The sequence below is a fragment of the Platalea leucorodia genome (assembly GCF_965183815.1).
Source record: "Platalea leucorodia genome assembly, chromosome: 3".
Taxonomy (NCBI): domain Eukaryota; kingdom Metazoa; phylum Chordata; class Aves; order Pelecaniformes; family Threskiornithidae; genus Platalea; species Platalea leucorodia.
Window position 1 is genome coordinate 41,413,759 of NC_138825.1, and position 19,059 is coordinate 41,432,817.

At 35.4% G+C, this 19,059-nt stretch overlaps 1 protein-coding gene across 2 annotated transcripts in view; it reads right to left on the minus strand.

The window, feature by feature from the left end:
• The window catches only part of SDCCAG8 (SHH signaling and ciliogenesis regulator SDCCAG8), a 75,719-nt gene that overhangs the window by 47,167 nt on the left and 9,493 nt on the right, over nt 1-19,059 (minus strand). The window contains exons 2-10 of one of the 2 annotated variants that reach the window (XM_082306331.1): nt 16,967-17,146; nt 16,776-16,858; nt 12,107-12,220; nt 11,573-11,695; nt 11,132-11,272; nt 9,640-9,704; nt 7,273-7,461; nt 5,158-5,296; nt 1,763-1,915 (exon numbers count right to left, since the gene is read on the minus strand). In XM_082306331.1, the coding sequence (XP_082162457.1) occupies nt 1,763-1,915; nt 5,158-5,296; nt 7,273-7,461; nt 9,640-9,704; nt 11,132-11,272; nt 11,573-11,695; nt 12,107-12,220; nt 16,776-16,858; nt 16,967-17,146 (1,187 nt within the window). The remainder of the gene's footprint in view (nt 1-1,762; nt 1,916-5,157; nt 5,297-7,272; nt 7,462-9,639; nt 9,705-11,131; nt 11,273-11,572; nt 11,696-12,106; nt 12,221-16,775; nt 16,859-16,966; nt 17,147-19,059) is intronic. The other variant, XM_082306332.1, reaches the window with a different exon arrangement.

Consider the following 19,059-nt stretch of genomic DNA (forward strand, 5'->3'; position numbering starts at 1 on the left):
AGTATACCATTTCTACCATTTCATTTTCCTGAAACATAAAAGTAGTTAATCATATGTAGATGTAAATTATGCGTATAGATCATAGTTTTCTACAAAGTCATCCCACATCTTTAATTACCAAACATTACATCATCATACTGTCACTATATGTTGTTTAATGTGTATGTAGGATTTAAAAAAAGGACTACAACTGCTCAAAGTGGGAATCAGTTCCACTAAAACACATCTCAGTGGGTGATGAAATACTAAGTGATGTCATGACACTAAGGAGTGCATTAATCTATTAACAAAAGGTATGAAATGCTTGTCTAATAGGCTGCACTTTGGAGTGCAGACTCTGCTCTAAAGCAAATCTGTAACCAAATAACTAAATGCATAACAAGGATAACTTCCAATAGATAGCCAAGACTCGAACTAGGAGTTGCTTGATAATGTTTCATTGTCTCCAGTGCAAGGTTAATTGTTTTTATTTCAGTTTGCCCTGGCAACAGATTTGTGATGATTACTTACAACAGTTCACTTGTCTTAAATATCACTTAATCCGTATCGCTGTACTTAATTCCTGTTTTAATATCTGGAACTGGAGTCAAAAGCTTTGATGTCCTGTAGCAGCTTCAGAACATTATTCTATCATCTCATACTACCAGAAATACCATACCGCTGTGGTTCCCTGTCTATGCTAGTAGCTTTGAAGTCACTTCACAAGCAACCACGCTACTAGAGAACCTCCTCTTTTTTAAACACTGAAATAGCTTATCCTGTTCAGTCAGTGCCCTCCAGATTTTATAAACTATATGGCTTATTTCTAAAAGAAGCCCAAAAACATGGAAAAAGCCTACAATCAGAAAAGAAATTCACTGTGTTGTTGCCAAACCTCCACCAGAAAATAGCTGAAGAGGCTGCAAATCAAACAACCATGAAAATCACTAATTCATGGAGCATTTCTCTCTCTACTCTTCTTCCCATTTCTTTCTCCGATCACCCTAGAAGTGCCTCCTCTGTCATGTCTCACAGGTTTATTGCTGTTAGCATGAGGTTTCCTCTGTAGATTCCATTGGGCAGAAAACCCTTGTGTTTTATACTCAAATTACACTAGCATCTAGAAGTGTAAAACAAGGTTATCAGGGCTCTGTTGTAATGGTCACAGGATAAATGATGAGACACATTATGTCTCAAAGAGTTTATAAACATCAGCAAAAGCGGAAAAGAGATTCCAACACATTCCTGCAGGTGGGCACATTAAGCATATGATAAGACCACTCTGAAAAATACCATATTAGAGTGCAATTACGATACTGTAATGTTAATATATATGTGACACTGTAACATTATTTATATATATATATATATATGTAAGCTCAAAGTAGCAAAGAATCTTAATTTTGACATGTGCTAACTTCCAAATGCTTGACTTGGCAACCTAAATAATAATCTTTATAAGAAGTTAGGTACAAACCTTGCATCACATATTGCTTAACCCTTTCCTACTTTGAGAAAGCACATTAGAAAATATTATGCAAACAAAAATAAAGTGCCTAACATCAACAACTTAGTACCTATTTAGTAACATAGCATAAAACTCAGTTATTCAGACTCAAAGGATCACTTCAAGTCACCTACCACTGCTTTAAAGCAACGGTGGAAGTGATTTACTGAGCTCTCAAATCCAAAACCGAAACAAAACAAAAGACAAGCAAACAGAAAGTTTAAAGAGGACTATACGCTTATTGCAATACACAAATAGAAAAAACCCAACTCATACCATTGCTGCCAAGTCCTCTCTCTCCTTCTTCATTTCCTCCCGCAGTGCTTCTTTTTCATCAGTCCTTTTATTTAGCTGGGCAGCAAACTCCCTTTCAAGACGATTCTTCTGCCGTTCCATCTCACTTTTCAGCTGCTCACACTGGACTAGAGCCTAGAAAAAAATATTTTTTTAAGTGGAAGAAACCTAAAATTTTAAACAAACATGGTATTTATCTAATGCCTTCAGAGAAACCAATTTGCTATTAGAAAGGATGTCTTTTTTTTTTTTAATATAGTTATTGTGAAGTTCATACATACCTTACTGTGTTAACATCTAGAATAGGACTAACAGATTGAAAACAGATGTATATGTTTGTATGTATATGCACGCCCTACTGTAATTTATACATCTAATTGCTTTTAGAAGTCATGGCAAAGATGGAAGCATTTTTCATAGTATATTTTCCAAATAAGTAGCTGTTCTTCTAAAACTAAGATGATTATTTGCCTTGCATTTAAAATTCCTGAATGTACATCACTGGAATCAGCCTCCAATATTTGACTCCTTGCAAACACTGTGGTTACTGCCTAACTGCATAGCTGAAGGAAAAATAAACAAACAAGTAATGTATGCACTTCCACTTGTTCTTCCCCTGAAGTGAATAACTGAGTGCAGAAGGCTAAGAAAAAAACCTGGAAGAAGTAAAAAAAAAAAAAAACAACAAAAAAACCAACTAAAACTGTTTCTTTGTATCTTTTTTTTTTTCAGTTTCAGATTTGTTAAATAAAGATTAATTCTACTGAAAACTCATAAATATCCTGCTTAATTTGAACTGCTAAAACACACGTTATAGATGTGTTTTCTATCAAAAGAGAAGAAACATAAGTTCATATGCAAAAAGCACAGTAGACATTCTCTTCTAAAAAACCGGGGGGGGGGGGGGGGGGGGGGGCGGAATCTATCAATTTATGCTGATGTACCCCTGCCAAAGGGATAGGAGTTGAGTGTTATGTCAGTTTAAACCAGAAATACACTACTCCATTAAAAGCAAATCAAAGTATTCAAAGCACCCTAAAGGCAGGTTGCTCGCCCATGGGTACACAAGATTTCATTTCATCATTTCACTGATATTCAGCATATCCTATTTCAAGGAAGCTAAACTAACCTCCTTTTAGGAATGCTACCTCATTAAAAAAACTAATTTGAAAACAAAGGGTAAAGTGCTGATTTTTCTTTTACTCAAAGCCAATCTCATATATGTAATTTCCTTGGTGTTGGGCTGTTCATGAGAGAAGCAGATTAAATCATAATTTTTAGAGAATGCTCTAATAGTCCCCATTAGTTTATGTCAATTCGGCAGGACCCTCCTCAGGGTCTCTTCCTATCACAAGTCTATCTTGGTGAGGGAATTCCTCTGTTGTTGCCTTGAATCCTTTTCTGCAGGGTTTTATCATCAGCATCAGCAAACAATTGTCTGCATCAGACTGGTGTAGTTTGGTAGACATGTAAAGCAATGCCACTCTGTAAGAAATAAGTTGCAAGAAGAAACGTGTATTTTGTTAGCTCCACTGTTTTGACTACATAACAAGCACTTCAAACAATTATACTTCTATGAAATTCATGTTGAAATTCCTGGATTTGCTTCTACTATGGAAGTTTAACCTTACCAGATCTCCTCCTTGCTCTATGTAATAGGCAAGAGGACACAAACTACAGAGACAACTGAAAGACAAGAAAGAAGGTGGTTTTAAATGATAAGCACCTGAGTTTAGACTTTCTGTCAACAGGGTGATGAAGTTGCAATTATTAACACATTGGGCTTGCAAATGCCAACTCCTCACTTTTCTTACGTGGACTGTTCTATTGGATTCCATGATAATTGCAAAGAAGAACAGCACTTCACCTTAAGAGTACTGTAGGACTGGGAAAATAAAAGATGGTTTCTACTTACCAAGAGAAATACCAGTACATGTAAAAATGCTAAATGAATGCAGCATAAGTAAAAGACTTCTTCCTGTTCCTTCATATGACAACAGTTTTTGAGCATATTAAAACAGACTACTATTCAGTCTTGTATGCAAACGGATAGCACTTCACATTTCCTTGCTGCAGTGAAGAGAGTGGCCAGGAGAGACCCTACGGAGCTGCTTTCTTTATGTGGCAATAGTATAGTTACAAAGAACCATTTTATTAAAGGTTCTACTAAGTCATCTTACTAAGTTTTATTTTTAGGCCACATTTCTAATATGAGCTACACTGAATAAGACTTTATAGGGATTTTCTTTTTAAATACTAAAATAAAGATTTCCAACATCAAATGAAAAAAGATCAGATCACTTTATTGCATAGAGAAGGAAAAGTATTTTGTGCAGTTTTAAATAGCAGTAAGTGAATAACATTTCCATCAGACAACTGTAGAACCCACCCCAAAAAAAGTAAACAAGTAAGCAATTTAAAAATTGAATCCCTCAGGGACAGGATGTGACAGGCAAACAGCGGGCTCAGCAGGATTCTTCCTCTCTTTGTTCAGTAAAAAACAAGGAGCTCTGATAATCTGAAGTTAAATTTAACAAGTACATAGGATTTCCAACTCGTTATTTTCTTCCCCACTGTTCATAGTTAAAGACCCTGCACACACACACACACACACACACACACACACACACACACTCTCTTCTTGCAGCATTGGATGAATAATACCAATTTAATTGATAGAACAATTACATCAATCTTGTCCATTACTAAAATCAACAGCATTTCATTTAGAAAAAAAACCAAACCACCCTTCTCTCAATTCCATAGTAGTTCACTAATAATACAGTAGATGTCACTAAATATCAAGGAAATAATTTAGGTCAATAACGGTTGATTGGATACAGTAACTAGGGCTAACACAAGCATTAGATCAAAACTGCTTTTATCATTATTATGTACATAGCACCAAAAGCTTCCTGTAGGTAGCATGAGACAGGACTTCTCATCTTCAAAGAGTTCTGTTAGCTTATCAGTTCTCGCACTGCACTCATCTGAGGCAAAAGAGTTGTTTGTAAGCATTTTAACTATTCTCTCCAGAGTAGCTCAGAAATGTGACATGAAGATTATCCTCCTACATGTCTGGAATGCCTTGGAAATTCTACCATTCAATTTCTATCACCTAGCTGTGAAACTACATCAGAGTTTAAATGACGGCCTAAGAATGCAACACACCCTACAGCCTTGATGAGAATTTAAGGACTCAAATATTGAGTTCATGTTACTGCTAAGAAACAGTCACACAGTACAATCCTTTTAAACCTACTACATCGTATTAACATGTGATAAAGGTCTTACACGTGTATTCTCTCATTAGCATGAAAACTAATTAACATTTGCAGTAGATCTGAATACTGAAAAGCTGTCACTTATGAATTTACCTTTGTTTTTTCTAAATTGGCCTCTTCTGCCATTTGCACAGCTTGTTTAACTTGCTCACAAGCATTAGATTCTCTTTGTTGCATCTCTTTCATGTTTCGTCTCAGTGAAACAAGTGCATCCATCAAGTCATCTCTTTCTCTGCATATAAAGAAAACCTCAGATATTTCTTCTATTATCTTTTCTCAAGAGAAAAAAAACAAAAGGTATATAAAATATAAAATGTTAACAGAAAAAAGACGTAAGGATGGTAAGTGAAGCAAGACTAAAACCAGCATATGCTAAGAGTGAAAGACAGCATCCTGCTAGCTTGGCAAATATTAAAAATATCATTTGCTTGCTGACCAGTCCTTCACTTCAGAAGGATGGACCATTAGTGAAACTGCCAGTAATGACAGCAGAGCTCAAGTCATTAGGTTCAACAAGTAATTCATATCATTAAGTATATCAAACGAAAATCAACAGCCCTTTGCAGCAAACTGGAACTAAACTAAACAACAAGACTTCTGGATTCTGCATCCCCTCTGAACTTTTGTTAACTAAGAAACTGAGATCTATACCAAATGGTGAAGCACAGTCAGTAAAACTGTAATACTTAAATTCACCTTTTCGTTATTTTGATATGTTGAAAGCTTTTAAATTAAGAGTCTAACTGTCTGTGTTTCAGGTACAACTAGAGATTCTGGTTGAAAACTGTTGTGTTTGGGTTTGTTTTTTTTCTTTTTTTTCTTCATGTTGTGTGGAATGGTAATACACTTGTATTTGCCAGAGAACTAACAGTCATATTTTGAAATTTAATTTCAACAAGATTTGGACAAAGTTGCTTTAAAAATCCTTACTGAAATCTATTTTGTTTTAGTAAGTTGCATCACAGGAAGATGTAGCTTTCAGATTTTGTTAAATCTCAAACCGAAATAATGGTTTAAGAAAGATAAATAGGTCAGCTCAAATCTTTTATTTCAAACTGCACTATAATACAAGATGACAAGAATGTACTGACTTATAGTTTGTTCATGTTTTCCAGTGTCTGTGACAATTACTTTTCTTATGAAAGTAGATTTTGAAACATGACTTTTCAGCAACAGAGAGCTTTCCCAGAAAATTCTTGGACTTGGCAATAGAAAAATACATAAATTCTGGCAACAGCCATCTAGTGAGCAGAGATAATATCCATCTGACAGACTATATGAACTATGTCCCTTCAGTCTTCTTCCTTCTAATTGACCCACTACCTCACATCTGGCAGGCTCATTCTAAAACTTCAGAAATCCAGAGAAGCTTCAGATATCTGACAATAAACAGATGTCTGTTTAACAAACTTTGAGAATGCTGCAGTATCCTATCATTATTACTAGCAAGTAGAAAGGGAGAGATTTTTGAAGATGGTTGACTAGCAGAACTTCTCAAGAAAAACACATCCTAATGACGTTAGGATTTCTGAATTATATATATTATGCCTGTATAGCTGTTTTTTAAAATCATTTAAATAAAAGCTACAATTTAAAAAGGGCTGCAGCAAATAATTTCATTTATATTTATCCAAAGGAACTTTTTTCACTGACTTATTGTAGTTAGGGAGGACCATTGCATCCTATCCCAAACACCTGACCTACTAAGCAAATTCAAGGGGGGGGCGGGGAGGAGGATTACACTGCTGATGTATCCTAAAAGTTCCCCAAATGTAAGGAGAATAAAGTGGACCCAGAAAAACTTCCAACTACAGAAAGAAAAGGAACTTTTGCAGGAAATAATCAATCAAAATATATGGACTTCCATAATACTTGTTCTGACAAAGTGAAGGGTTTGTTTGTACAGAAAGTGTGGGAAACAGACTATCAACAGTGATTATCTGGACAGCCCAAACTATCATAATTACAAGATAATGTCTAACATTCTTTCCCAGTTGAAATGAGTAGCAAAACTACCACGGATTTCAAAGTGGCTGGGACCTACACTCATATTCTGTCATTGATTTTAGCCTTATAACTTCAACTTGGGACTCCATTTTTCCGTAAGTGCACACCTCTCTATGAATGCAACCCTACACATTGAGACTTCTATGGTTTAATGTAAGCAACTGTACTTTCAATGAGAAGGTAAATACCCCCCAAACCTACTTTGTTACCCTCTCGATGGTCTGCATGTGGACATTCGAATGAGTCTGTGCAAGAACTGCCTCGTGTTGTGCACATTTCAGACACAGACCACCAACCCGACTAGAATTTGTGGCTGAAACGAGTGACTTCTGGTGTTTTAGCCTTCCTTCCAAATCTTTGCATGTCTTCTGAGATTCTGAAAGGTCTTTTCTAGAAAGAAGAAAATTAAAAATATTATTTGAGCAATCAAACATTTCTACAAGTTATATTTATATGCAATACATTATTATAGATGCAATCTAAAAAGCACCGTAAGAATCCCTGTAATGAACATTATTTTACACATTTCAGCAGCCTAAGGAAGACTTTAACAGAGAAATAATAGTTGAATTGCCAATCAAAATTATTAATAGACAAAAAAAATTATTTTAATTTCTGATACTACAGAGGGAAGGAATAAAGTAGTGAAGTTACACAGAAAATTATTAGATAAAGCATGTAGGCTTACATGGTGTCCGAACAGAGTAAAGGATTCATTAGCAAGAAACACTGTCAGCTGTATAAATATTTCAATACCCTATCTAACATTTTTCTGTTGTTCTTGCTAATAATATCATGAACTTCACATTTCTTCTCTACTCTCAAATTAACCATAAAGTTACAACGTAAAGTAAAAGTCCCCTATGCTCCCTAGACAAAATCCAGATGTATTCAGCCCATTCACTCTGATCCAGCGATACACACGAACTTGAGGTCAACCACATCTCCAGAAGAACAGAGTAAGTTTTTTACGTGTCTCCGAAATTTTTACCAGGTGCTCTGAAGAATTTTCTCCAGAATTTCCGAGCATCTGTCAGGCCGGGGAGAGCGCAAGCAGTAGGAATGCTGACATCAGGAAGTTCCAGACAAACGCACACTGTGCACATATAGATCAATTTGACAAATTGTGCAATGAATCCAAAGCTTTTGGTTTGTTATGCGGGCCATCTGGGCAGCACACACATAGTAAGTCTGACACATTCTGGTTGCATTGGATTTACTGTGCGCATGATACATACACTGCATGCATGCTTATTTCCATCTGGGAAATCTTCTGTGCACTTTTTCCAATTTTAGTAGTTGGTCTATTCAATATAATCCACCATAACCTGAACAGAATTTGCTCTGCATATATCCTTAGACAGTCATGGTACAACAGACCTATTGTTGGGAAATCTTGGACTGAAATCAGCAAGTCCTACATAAATTCATGCTTGAAGTTAAAAACAAGGATAGTCCCACTAAAAGCTATATAACTTCTCACTTTAATTAAAATTTAGCAAATGCTCAAGTGCTTTGCAGAGCTTACATTTTGAAAGATCATGTCCCTTAGGAGAAATCAAGAGGCTGAATAATGTACTTGTGGAAATGTTCAGACTATTTTAGCCTCCAATATTTTTTTTCTGAGTATATGTAACACTTCAAGCCAAAGGGGGGGCGGGGGGAATTTATTACGTAGCTGAAATTCAAGATCCTCCTTTACTTTCACTAGCACAACTGGCTTTGCATGTTTAAGACTTTACCACTGCAGATGGGATATTTAAACTTGTCTCCCTACCAGTAACTCTTTTTACACACACACGAAAGTCTAGAATTTTCAGATATATGAAAACACAGTTTATTTAGGGAAAAACATAATTAAACAGATTCAGCAAGAGGATCATGAATGCAGGTGTAGAGGGGGAAGTTTACTCCAGAATACTAAACCGTAAAGCAGTTGCCTCTGCCTCTGTTTTTCCATAGTTTGCTACCTATTCAAACCTTTAATATTTTGAGGAGTATATGAGGACTCATTTTCAAATATTTTTGTGTTTAAAGATATGCAGGTTACATGACTGGAAACACTGCCTGCATGCTTCAAAACCACGTTTTCCTGCTCCAAAATCATTATGTGGCCTAAACTAGTTCGATGCTTAAGATTTCTAAAACTTGTGATATAAAATATTAGTAGAAGAAAACTAATTATGGCAGAGCTCACACAAGGTAAAATTTTAACTTCTCTTTTTTTCTTTGATTGGTCTACCTTAACAGACATGATGTTTCTATAAAGAAAAAGGGTAAAAAGGATAAAGACATTCTATATCAAGTTGTAATTTCTATAAATACAATAATTCAATTGAATTTATAAAATCCATATATTGCTAATGTTGCTATATAATAGCAGTCCATTCAATTTTGCTACATTTATACTTGAGAAAACTTCATGTAAAACTAGCTTTCAGGGACACTATCAGAAAACACAACATTCAGACATTCTCTTAGTTAAATTCAAATTAAGAGTGGCTCGTGTTCTTATGAAGTGATAATTTAACAATAATTTTAAGAAAAAAAATAAACATTTCACTTTACCTTAGAGACTGTATTTCAGCATCAAGGATATTGACTTTTTCTTGATAAAGAAGTTTTAGTTTCTCCTTTAGAAAAGATGTGAGAAAATAAGTGTCTCTTGCTTTCTTCATAATATTGTCTTTACAAATCAATCTAGACAATAGTCACATTCATTCTTTTCCCTTGAAGATATAAACTTGTTGAAACACTAGTGTCAGAGAACTCTAAATATTTCACACTTAGGAAAGAATACAAAATGAACAACCATTCCACTTTCTTATTTCTCTACATCTTGCCAGATCCTCACATGGTAAATTGCTTCAGCTCCAATTGCAGCCCTCTACAATGATTTACATAAATTGATGAACTTGTCTCAAGTTTGCTCTTACTCTCCGACAAGTCAGCTGAAATAAAAGAGGAATTCTGAAGAACTTCAAGGAGACAAGCTATTTATTTATAATACAGTGAGTTACTCATTACCTGGTGAAGAACTAGGTATATAAAACAACCATACCAATGTTAAATACAATGGTGATAACAAACTAGATAAAACGCCAGCAATTTAGCTCACTATGATGCTTAGAAAGAAGTCACAATCAATATGATTCTCTTGCTTTAAATATGGCAGATAAAGAAAAAGTGCAATTACTGTAAAAACTAGCTGTCAAACAACTGCAGGCGTTAGGAATCACTGAAGAGGTTTTCAGCTCTAGAGGAGGCACCAAAACAAAAAAAATATACTTCACTGGGAAAATTAATAAATAATTCTAATTATAAATAATAATTATAATTTGTTATTATAAATTATAATGAATTATAATTATTTAATTAATAAATAATTATGAATTAATATGTAATTATCTCAAAGAATTAAAGTACCCTTTAAATTCCACAGCATACATATGCACATGGATAAAAAACATAAAAACTTTCAGTTAATCATGTTTTTCCAAAAATTAAGAATATCTTCCCAAACTAAAAATACAGGACAGAGACAGCATTATCTCTGAATCACTACGGCTCCTCTGTATCTCTAAAAAGCACAGAATGTATAATTCAGCTCAGGGAAAACAGACTGCACAAAGCGACTTTTGTACCTTATTAAGCCTGCACTGCTCCAGGAGCAGAAAGACTCACTGCAAAAGAGCTTCCCTGGAGGGCTCCCTAAATTACACCAGGTAGTTCCCACCTGCTTGTGTGTTGTGTTACTGCTAAGAATCTCCAAAGCACGTGGAGCCATCACTGACAGGATGTTCTTAAACCAAGACTTACCTCTGGGAAGTCAACATCTGCAGATACAGCCTGCCATCGTGTCTAACTGGATAATAATATTAATTACAGTATAATGAGAAGATGAAGTTTAAGAGAATAAAATTTGACCTCAGAATAAGGTTCAGTCAACCAAAACTCCTCCCATATGTCTGTTACAAAATTAATCATCAGAACTGCAGCAACAACAAAGCACCAAAAGGTTTTGCAAAGGTAAGACTCTGTAAAGAAAGTTAATACCAACCAGTTCTGCATGCCATTTTTCTATTTCTCCAACAGCTGCTCTAACAGAAGCCTGATTTTTGTTATGTGCTGGTGATGAGGTGACAGGCTGATGCATGCTACAGTCATTACCACCTACAGGCCAGGAGCTCTGAGTATTTGCCTAAAATAAAAATATTAATGCTTCAATTATAATTACATAGGCTGTTTTTTTAAAAAAATATTAATTATATAAGTATTGAATATTATAATTTTCACTACAGTAGCATATAAGAACCAATAAACAAGTTAGTTAGGTAGGCAACCTATGATAATGATGTTATCCACAGAAATCCATGTTTACAAACTCTCATTAAATTTTTACTAAAATTCAGCTTGCAGATAACCATTTACATAGTCTTCCTTAAAAAGAATCAGGTCCCTGAACACTGATTAAAACAAGAACAGAAAAATAAAAACTTACTGAGGCATCTAGAAGAGTTTGTTCTCTCAAATATTCTGCAGTTAAAAATTTCAGTTTCTGATGGAGTTCCTCATTTTCAAGTACAACTACTTGTACTCGATCTTTCATTCCAGACAATTCCTCCTATAGGATACAGAAACTGCATGTAAAAGACTCCTTGAGATGGCTATCAACATTTAAATACATCTTGAGACCAAAAGTCTAGATTAACATTCTCAACTATTTTAGCCCTTTTAGAGAGAATAAAATACTCAAAAGACAAATTCATTATAGGGAAATTCAAGCTACAAAAATACTTCTTAAAAAAAGGTGCTTATTTGTACTTGTGATATGAAGTAAAAATGTCTTTGAAGACCCTCGAACACTACACAGGCACCAAGACGCATGGTAACGCTCAGTATCTACTGAGCTGCATTTGGCTGGGTTTTGGTCATGACAACAATCAAGCTCAAGGCTAACTGTAAGCTGTTTATAAAGCAGTTCTTCATATTTACGGGACCAGGATTTTAGCAGTTAAAATACGTTGTCTAATACCTTGCAAAACTTCACTTCTGCTTCTAAATGGTTAATGTACTGTGACTGATCATTGATTATAGGAACGAGATCAGAAAGGGCTGGTAAGTCTCCAGTTGCAGCTTCTGGGGGTTTCTGAAGGAAGTAAAGAAGAGTAAGTGTTATTTTACAGTTTTTCATTTATTGCAATAAGATGTTGCTGGCGCTCAGAATACTATGTACACTTAATAAAAAGTCACCAAGTACTAGATCATGAGGAAGGGAGAAATAGTAAGAACTTAAAACCTTCAATACAAAAAGTATGTCACTTATGTCAAAATGTACAGCTCCATACCTCCATAGAGACACAGGAAAATGTGTAATAGATATCAAGTTTATCAAAGAACTCGATTATTGGTATTTTAAAAGACAATTCTAAAAAACCTTTCTGATGACCCTATAAATAGGTAAATTTTTTGTAGCCTCACAAATAGCTAGTTAAAGGAGGCAATGAAGGGTATCCTTGCCCATTCGAGATAAACAATTACATCTCTGCCTTGCTCAGCAAGATTTAAACAGGGATTACACTTTTTACAAAATGTGAAAAAAACAACCACTATAACTTTACAGCATTTACTCCTAAGAATACAGTACAGATTAAGAATGTAAATAAATATTATCAAAATGTCCTTAAAATCATAAATGAAATAGTTTCCTGAAAACTACAGCCTCTCCTTGATCCTATTAGCAACTAACAGTACTTGTCAGTCTAATAAAAAGGACTTATTTAGAGTTGATATAACAAATATTTTTATAGTATAATTATTTAGTTCTAATGAAGTATAACATACTTTAAAATAATTTTAACGGAGTAACAGTATTAAGTATAAATACATTAGTCTGCAATGAAACTGCCTTTGAAGAATCACAAAAATACTTAATGGAGTCTCTACTTTCAAATTTAAAAAAACCCAGCTACTATCAGATCCTCGCTTGTCCTCTTTATGTATTTCAATATTGTTTTACTACCTTAGTTTAAGATTCCACTACTGCAAATTTAATCCACTGAAAGAACTAAATACAGTCTAATGCCAGTTGACACATATGAACTATCTTATTTCCTGGAGCTAAAAGAAAAGATATCAATGCAAGCCACAACGTTTTGGTTTGTTTGTTTGTGTTTTAAATAACTAAAATTGAGACAGTCAAACTGGGACATGTTTTAAGGAGAACATATATCCTCTAATACAAAAGACATCTGCGTTTTTCACCAATTTACTGAACAGTTTTACATGCATTTGTAATAGGGTAAATCTTACTTCCTTGCGTTCTTTTCCAGTAAGGATACAAAATTCATACAGAGCTGTTAATGGGGTCCTCTCAGAGGAACATTAGGTACATTTCTAGCGTTAGTTCACTATTCTGGATGAAAACAAATATCTTTATGCCAATCCCCAGTTAGTTTTGAAACTGATACAATTCTGTAATCTCGGGTCACTAAACACACCTTTATGTGCAAAAATATTCCATGATATGCTTCTCCAATATACTTAGTCTTAAAGATTGTAGAACTCATTTTCAGGAACTAAATGAACAGTTGAACTCCTGAATCTCCTAAAAGATTCAGAAATCTACATCTTTGTTTTTAAATATTTTTGAAACATTCACCATTCAAAAAAAACCCCAAACCCAAAGCAAGCTACTGATGGCTAGCTATCACGTCTACTAGTTATCTTATCTACAGGTTCTGCCAAAAAGGTATTAAGATTCCCTGTCCAACCTTTAAAGATAAAGACAAAATTCACTAACCAGGGTGAGGGGCAGGTTTCTAGCAACAAAAGCCTTCCTGTCAAATTATACCCAATATAAGTATTGGCTGTGTTAAAGGGGGGACTCTTGAGAAATCTGGAACTATGACTGCAAAGACAAATGGAGGGTTTTCCAGAACCATCTAGAAAAACATTTAGAGAAGGGACCTGAATTTGGAATGTATTCCACCTGGCTCACTGCACTTAAGTTCCGTGTTCTATTGACTCAGAACTCACCTTGCTTTAAAGTCTGTTAATCTCAACTACTGTCTTAAGTTTGAAAAAAAAAAAAAAAAGCATCACACTTGTTAAAGTACATATAATATAGTGTCAATAATATCTGTAACTGATCTTTGCGTTCCTCTGGCTCCTATTCAACCCTCCCTCTTTTCTGAAAATGTAATAGGCGCCTTGCAGCTGAGACCTCCAGCTACCTCCCTGAAAAGATTACACCACAGCAGTGTTCAAAAATATGAAAAACTCCATTTCTATTCAAATTATTTTTCACTGAAAAATGGTGCTAATGTTTAACCTGAGAAACTTGAGAAACATCGATGTAATGTATACAAGTGTGCTAAAGAATGGTTTCACTAAAAGAAAAATAATACGTAGTATATTTTCTCAACAGAAAAAGAACAAAGGACTTCTTAACACAACTTATTAACTCACAGCACTGTCACTAGGCTATTTTTCTTTATTTAGAAGCCTCTACCTGCCCTTTCATGTGACAAATGCATGGTAGATCATTTGTGATTCACTTCTCTTTACCTTTTTTACTACATAGGTGTTATCAATTAATTATAAATTAATTTGGGAATTTTTCATTAATATTCTGATAATATAGCATGTGTTACAGGGTGAAAGAACAGAGGTCAGGGGAAGCATATATTTAAAGTAGGCCAAATATTAAAATCAGAACTGAAAGACACATCTGATCAGTACAAAGTACCATTTATGCCTGAGTCTCAGAAATGCTGTTCACATTTGCATTCTTAATATTGAGAAGTTTACCATACAAACACAAGGGTTTATAAAATATAAATGCTTGGCAGCTTTAGAGGCCAGCATTCTACATGGTGACAAATAGTTTTGCCAGCATCCCAAATAATTTGGCCCACCTTGTACTTTTCCAGAATGCCTCAAATGTCAAACCTCTAAACCCCAGAATTAGACACTCTCCTGCTGGCAGTCTTAAATCTGCTGCCCTGTAAACTGGCAAGAAACAACAGGAATCAGGCACAGGAACTCCAGCTATAACAAGAGTGTCAGGAACCCAGGCTGGGTGCAGTTAGGTTAGCCAAGACCTGGGTTGTAGAACCGCAGTTGCCGTATGAAGCAATCTTGCTGGGCGTTGACCTCAGGTGATGAGGTAGAGAGCAAAATGACCATCTTTGCCCAACCATCTGGGTGTAATCAAAGAAAAGACATACTCACTTGATGTCTATTGCAACTTTTATCAATGGGCAAGAGAAGGGAATTTTGTTAAGACAATGTTATTTATACATATGAAATGTTGTAAAGTTTACTACACAGTATACTTTCTGTGAAATATTATATTTAGCTATAGACACATGCAGTCATCTACTATCCAGTAGTCATCAGGTATTTCGGCATAACGCAAAGCAAAAGGTTAAGGTTACTCATAATCTCAGTTTGCTTTCCTTGACCTTTGGGGAATCTGATGAGGAAGAAATGGGACAGTGACCTAGCAATACAGTAAATTCTCATCTTTTCTCTGTTTACTCCTCCTTCCTTTAATCCACTCTCTGAAAGCACTATCACCTCTCTTAGAAAAAGTAACCCGTTTTCTGAAATTTTCCACTCTACTAAAATTTCCCAATATAAGTAGAAAACTTTGACAAACATGGATTAAAAGATGCTTTCCCTCCCCTCCAAAGGCTGAATACAAATTGATACTGATTCATGTCATGTCAAGATCAACCAATGATGCATCATTCCCTTGAGCTACAAAACACTAATTCTATCCTGCACCATTATGAGGCAAAAGTGCGTGGCAGGAGAACCAGACAAAACTCGTGGATTTTAGAACACTCAGAAAAGTTGAACTTTAAATAAAATTTCTGAATGTCAGAACAGTAGAGCTAGACTCATTACACAGGTTGAAAGCAACACAGCAGAAATATAGGCTTTAGATTGTTCTGCTGCAACCTCAACTTTGACAGCAAAGTATCTTGCTTATCTATCTTGCAGTACCTATCTTGCTTAGTATAAACCAAAAGTAGCCAGTGGAGGCCATCAAAAGATAAAACTGTAACAATGCCTTTGCGTTATTTTCCTATAGGGATACTCGTATCTAGCAGTTGCTCTGTAACTGAACTGTCCATTGCACGTACTTTGGTGCAGTTCTGCTGCAGGAAGGCTAAATCTGAGAAGCCCATGTAAGGGTGTAAACTAACTTCGACAGAGACCACTCCATTTTGGCAGAGAGCTAGAAAAACCTGTACATGAACATCTCTAACCCTCTAAAGAAAAAGCATAGTTACAGCATAAGAAGGCCTTTGAGAATCCTTAAAGTACAGTCAAAGGAAAACAGAGGCTGTGTTCACACAAATTTGTCCATGTGGTCGATCCCAACTGTTTCCAAAACAAAGGGGATGAACTTTTAGTGGAAAGAAAATGAGAAAGCTGAAAGCAGTGTGGACTGTGACCCACACCGCATGGTCAACAAAAGAGGAGAAAAGTCTAAATACTGTATTATAGATTTCTTTTTCTTCCACTATGGTCATAAGCATACCAAGTTCTGGCCATAGCGTCAGGAATCTCCTATATTTCAGAATATAAAAATGATTTGGTGCTTCTTTTTCTTCCTGGATACTAGAAAATTGATCTCATCACGTATGCTGTTCATTCAAACAACACAAAAGAAACAAGAAGAAACATACACAGAACGACGTCTTCGTCCTTGACGGAGAGACTTCACTTTCCATTCTTTCTTGATGTTGCAATAAACTTTTAAGTTGATTAACTAGGAAGAGATAAAAAAACATTATAACAAAAAAATATTTACTTTTTTCATTGAAATTAATATAATTTCTAACCATTTTTAAATTATTTGCTTTCAGAGTAATCTTACCCGCGTGACTGTGCTGCAGTTCCTGCCAGGCTGCATTCCCACTGTCATCATTGCCCCTGTTCACATCATCACTGTCCTTGTCCACAGAGGACTGGTCAAATCCAACTTCACCCTCACCCTTTGCAAACTGTCCTTCCTCCAAGGCATATTTCAGTTGATGGATGCTTTCACTAGCACGCTCTGAAAAAAAATCACATCATTAGCTACAATAAAAAACATAAAAGAAAGTATTTACTGACTGATATTTTAAATTTGGGGAAAAAAAAAAAAGGGAGAACTAAAAGCATTCAGCATCTGTCTAACTTGACTACTTGATCTAAACTCAGCAACTGGAAGCAATTACCTAATGCAAACAGCCAAAACAACTACTGTATGTCACAACTTGCAGAAGAAATATTTACTACATTTTCAAAGAAGCAGCTATAAATAACATCTTAGCCTGTCAATACATTAGGACTCTGCAGCAGCACAAGTAATAATATACTTGACCCTAAAATATTTCCTAGCATAGGCGGCTTCGATACTTTTCAATGAATCTAAAGCTCACGCGGTATTTCATACAATGTGCAGGATTGGGCACCAAGAACAATATCTTTGAATTCTAACGATGCTATCCACACATAACAAAGCAATGTATAGCACAACTAAAAAAATATTTCAGTAAATAAAGTAAAAACTCGGCAAACCAAGCCAACACAACAGTGATTAAATAAAGACTGACTTCTGAACAAGTGTGAAAACTAAATAATAACACTCATTCTGAAAAAAAAAACACGAACAAAAAACTCTTCCCAAATAAATAAAAATATTTTTATGCACCCTTTCAAGAACTAAGTGACTTACTGGAGTGTGATACAGTAATGGTCTTTTCTCATTTTCAATAAATTTTTTTCTTGTATTTCTTTTTTAAAATTTTTTATTTGATTCTGCTGACTTCATAAAAATCCAAAACTTTCCAATCATAAATGCCACATCACTCTGATGTAGCTGAACATTTCCAATATGCCAGAAAAGAAACTTGAGAGATTTGCAGCTGAGAGATGACAACTGGATTAGGACTCAGAAAATACGGGCTTGGTTTTAGATAGTGATACTTCTAGCACACACCGTAGGACCTCAGGCAACTCGCTTATTACTCCTTTCTTTCAACTGCCTATGTACAAAGGGAGATAAGTATTTCGTTTCTCTTCCCTTTAAGCAACGTATATATTAACTAGAAAAGACAGAGTAGTAACCTAAGTAGCACGGCTTTATGCAATGTTCAACAAAGCAGGACCTCTAGGTTCTACTGTAATACCACATGAACCAAGCAAGTGACCTATACATCAGTCACAGAGCATACATGCTCAGTGAGACAGTACTCCATCATGACTGACAGCCACTTTATTAGGAATACATGAAGACATGTTACTTTTATGTTTCTCCAAAGTAATACCACGGTCATTTGTGACTACCAGTCAAAACTACCCTGAATCAGTAAAGTTTCATTAATAGTTAACTGTTATCCATAATTTAAAACAAAACCCCACACTCTCAAAACCTTACATGACTTTCAGAAACATAAAATCTATATAGCTATTTTCTTCATTTAGCCCTGAATTCTGTCGAAGGTGTCCTGGTTTCAGCTGGGATAGAGTTGATTTTTTCTTCCTAGTAGCTGGTATAGTGCTGTGTTTTGGATTTAGTATGAGAATAATGTTGATAACACACTGATGTTTTAGTCATTGCTAAGTAGTGCTTACACCAGTCAAGGACTTTTTAGCTTCCCGTGCTCTGCCCGGTGCACAAGAAGCTGGGAGGGGGCACAGCCAGGACAGCTGACCCAGACTGGCCACAGGGCTGTTCCATACCGTATGGCATCATGCCCAGTACATAAACTGGGGGGAGTTGGCCAGGGGGCAGTGATTGCTGCTCAGGAACGGGCTAGGCATCGGTCAGCGGGTGGTGAGCAATTGTGTAGTGTATCACTTGCTTTGTATATTATTATTTTATATTATTATTATTATTACTACTACTACTATTCTATTTCATTTTACTTCAATTATTAAACTGTTCTTATCTCAACCTTCCAATTCGCTCCCCCATCCCCCTGG